The sequence below is a fragment of the Aotus nancymaae genome, unplaced genomic scaffold (assembly GCF_030222135.1).
Source record: "Aotus nancymaae isolate 86718 unplaced genomic scaffold, 86718_ANA_hifiasm-v0.15.2.pri h1tg000053l, whole genome shotgun sequence".
In the NCBI taxonomy this organism is placed as follows: Eukaryota; Metazoa; Chordata; class Mammalia; order Primates; family Aotidae; genus Aotus; species Aotus nancymaae.
The window spans coordinates 14662023-14665953 of record NW_026988467.1 but is presented as its reverse complement, the minus strand read 5'-3'; the positions used below and the strand labels follow the sequence as shown (position 1 = coordinate 14665953).

The window sequence follows — 3931 nt, the reverse complement described above, 5'->3', positions numbered from 1 at the left end:
CTGTAGGGTTTCCATCTTATCTTCCCCCTTGGGTGGGTCCCACTCTTACAACAAGATAAAACCTTAAAACCTAAAAAATACCCTCATGCCCCCAGAATTCCAAAGCCAGGTAACCCCACCCCATCTCACTCTACCCCTGCCCAGAATATTTTGCTGAAATTAATCTACCCGTGCCCATCTAACAGGGGCCCATTCTCAGGAGTGAGCCAGTAGGGTCACACCCTCATACACTCACCATACTCCTCTCGAGACATCCACTCAGACTGGTAAGTAGAAAGGTGAGCCACCACAGACGCTCCTAGCCAGACACTGAAGTTTCTATTGGAACTCGCCCAGACCGTGGCTCTGATGGGGGACAAATGATCCCACATCAGCTCCCTGAACAGGTGGTTTGCGAACCCGGGATAAAGGGTGTTGCCCCCGCAGGCCATCACGTGGGAGGCCAGCAGAGGGCACAGGGAGATCTCACAGGACTCTACAGATTCCAGGATGGCCTGTGGGATGCTGGGCCCTGGCTGCTCGAACATCTGCGGGCTGAAGAACATCTCAGGAGCCACCTGCTGCATGGGTGTCAGCTCCACGCGGGAGCCGTCTGGGAGCTGATAGGTGTTGCTCTCATTCAAGCCACTCTGCTGGCTCTCGCGAAAGTCCAGGGCCTCCCCCAGATTCTGCGGCACGTAGCACTTGTTCATCTGAGTCACGGCAACCGTATCCAGCTGAAACACGCTGCGTCTATCACAATCTTCCTTAAAGAGGCTTTTGAGGAGGTAGGCAGAGAGATCCTGGCCGGCGAACTCCAGCGTCTTGCCGCTGTAGGGCAAGGGGCGGCCCTGGTAGAAAGGCTGCACGCGGGTCAGGCCGTAGCCAGAATCGACCACCACACCAGTCAGGAGCCCAGAGGCATACAGGGACATCTGCACCTGGTCGGCCAGGAGGACGGATGGGACGTGCAGCAACTCAAACAGGATCTGCAACGAGGGAGAACAAACTCAGTGCTGTTTCCCCCAGCCTGCTCAGCCGTCAAAGCTGAAGTCAGCGCAGACCCACGTCCTCAGGGGGCCCTCGGGCTGCCCCAGGATGCTGTGCCCAGAGCTGCCGGAGCTCATGCAGTGAGGATAAAGCAGCAGCTCTGGAGGATTAGCAGGGGAGCTGGGTTTGCCCTCGGGAGCTTGTCTGCTCGTGGCCGTTCAGAAACCACTTGGGTGGAGAGGTGAGAAGAGCTCTGTGGCTACAAGAAACGGTTCTGGGATGCCGGCTGCATGGGCGGCATGGCCACGGGTCACACGCGCAGCCTGAACTGCGGCTTTAGAAGAAGGAAGACAGATTAGAAAAGAAACAAGTGCTGGATATCCACCACTGCCTCCAAAAGGTGGAGGAAGACAGACAAGAGAAATAAGACAAGAAAGAAAGACAACAGGTAGAAGGAAGAGAAAAGGAAGGAAAGGAAGAAAAGAGAAAAGAAAAAAGGGACGAGATGCCCACTGCCTGGTAGGAAACGCCTTATTTTATCCTTTTTTAAAAATAAAAACCTTACAAATGTCAAGATAAACCTGGAATTCTGATATTTAGGGTTTGGTAGAGCCCCTGGGCTGGTTCTCTCCCCTCACCCCCTGAATCTTTATGAAGCCCCCCCGCCGACCATTCCTCAGCTCTGGCTGCCTCTCCAAGGTTCTAATCCCATAGAAGCAGAAAGATCATTAACAGTCAACACTTCTGTGGCCCCAGTCACTTACTCACCTCTTCAAGCCCTCACAAGCCCATCCTCTTCCCTCAGTGGGAGGGGGCTCCCTCCATTACCACTCTCAGAAAATTGCCCCCCCCGCCCAGCCATTTCCCAAATAGCAGCCAAGGCCCTCTTTTTCAAATAGAAAATCAGGTATGACTGCCCCATTTACAACTCTCCATTTAAAACTCCCCAGGAACTTCCTCTTCACTTAGAGCAGTGCCTGGCAAGCATTTTCTGTAAAGGGATAGACAGTAAGGGTTGCCAAATCCAGCAAATAAAACTACAGGATGCCCAGTTAAATGTGAATGTCAGATCAACAATAGATAATGTTGTAGCGTAAGTATGCCCCATGCACTATTTGAGACATACTTAAATACGAAGACATTATCTGTCATTTACCTCAAACTCAAGTCTAGGTATCATGTATTTTATCTAGCAAACCTACACCAGTAAATATTTTAGCCTTTAACTTGATATATGGTCTCAAACCATCTCTACTGCAATGACTTAACTCAGATGCTGTAGTAAGAAAGCACACTGCCAAACTGTAAATATCAGAATTCCTGTTTTGTCTTGATGTTTGGAAAGCATTGAAAAAATAATAACAATAAGGCTTTGCCTACTAGGCAATGAGCATATTTTCTTTCTTCTTTCCTCTTTCTGTGTTACATAACATATAAACAGATGTGTGTGGCTATGTTCCAATAAAACTTTATTTACAAAATAGGTGGTGGGCCAGAATCGGTTCATTGGGTTGCCAATCCTTGATTTAGAGTAGAATCCAAGCACTCCTCATAGCCTACCAGGCCTGCAAGGCCCTGCCTCTGCCAACCTCGCCATCCTTCCTGCCTCTGGCCACTCTTGCTGCTGAAATCACCACCCTTGGAGAAGCCCTTCCTGAAACGGGTTCCCCCTCCCCCTCAGTCCCCCATGATCCCGTTTCATTTTGTGTCTGGAATTCATCGCTACCTGGATTTATTTGTTAACCCCTTCATGGATGTGCTCTTGGCCTGTATCAGCATTTATGGAATCCATGGATAAATATCCCACATCTCCCGGGTAGCCCCGCTTCCGCCGAGCACTTCAGCTACTGTATGTCCATCTGCAGGTGGGGACTCCATGAGCTCCCTTGCTTAGCGGCATGCCAGGCACTCTGACTAGGCTCTTGGGAAACGTTTGTGGGGCAATTTGTTTTTGAGACAGCACCTTGCTTTGTCTCCCAGGCTGGAGTGCAGTAGCGCGATCTCAGCTCACTCTATTCTCAACCTGCTGGGTTCAAGCAATCCTCCCACCTCAGCCTCCCAGGTAGCTGGGACCACAGGCACACATCACCACACCTGGCTAAGTTTTGTATTTTTTGTAGAGTCGGGGTCTCACTATAGTGCCCAGGCTGGTCCTGAACTCATGGGCTCAAGCAATCCACCTGCCTGGGCCTCCTAAAGTGCTGGGATTATAGGCATGAGCACCACACCCAGTTGGCAATTTATCTTAAAAAGCAGAATTCCAGGTGCCCAATCAAGTCCAGACATAGCATCAACTTGTTTCCCGCTCCCGGGTGAGAGCAGCCCCCGGAAGGCCTCACCTCCAGCATCTTCTTTCGGTCCGCAGGCTCCCTCAAGGGGGTCTCTGTGATGATCACAGGGGGGATCTCGTGCTCCTGTCTGTGCTTCTCCAACACAAATGACCAGAGGTACTGCACGGCATCCCAGTTGACGACGCGGCCCCGCTCTATGGGGTAGCTAAAGGTGTCAGGATGGTAGATGTCGATGCCCAGGCTAATGCGCTTCTGGGCATAGCTGGGGCCAGGGTTCTCCTTGCACGGTAGGTAGTTCACGATGTTTGGGAAGACCATCTGCGGCTCATTCCAGCCAGCCATGCCAGCCTTCAAAAAGCCAGACCCGTGGTCAATGATAACGGTTCTTGCAGCCATGGAGGAGGTGGAGGTGGGTGGGACCTGTGGATGCAAAGGATGGGGTTAGTTGTACAGGCAGCCTAGGCCACCGTAAGCAGCTTCCCTACTCCATCCAACAGTTAAACCTCAGGCTGCCCCTGAAGCTTGTCCATTGCCCCTTCCAAGCCTTTGCACAAGCCATTACCTGTGCCTGGAACACTCTCCCTATCCCAAATTCCCAATCATCCTACCAGGTTCCCTTAATGGGCCACGTCCAGGCAGTGGCACCCAGCCCTCTGCCCACTAAGCTTCTC

General features: G+C 51.7%; 1 protein-coding gene across 1 annotated transcript; it reads right to left on the bottom strand.

Annotated features, from left to right (window-relative positions):
• Positions 1 to 215: 215 nt before the first annotated feature.
• ACTL8 (actin like 8) lies at positions 216 to 3656 on the bottom strand. Its single transcript, XM_012439773.3, has 2 exons — positions 3309 to 3656; positions 216 to 968 (listed from the first exon to the last, which is right to left on the bottom strand). The coding sequence occupies exons 1-2, from the start codon at positions 3654 to 3656 to the stop codon at positions 216 to 218; spliced, it is 1101 nt and encodes a 366-aa protein (XP_012295196.2).
• Positions 3657 to 3931: the final 275 nt, after the last annotated feature.

Excerpts from the sequence above, each read along its gene's own strand:
- ACTL8 (XM_012439773.3), bottom strand. The coding sequence starts at position 3,656 with ATGGCTGCAAGAACCGTTATCATTGACCACGGGTCTGGCTTTTTGAAG. Across the intron at positions 969-3,308 it reads ACCGAAAGAAGATGCTGGAG|ATCCTGTTTGAGTTGCTGCA; the intron begins GTGAGGCCTTCC and ends CCCTCGTTGCAG.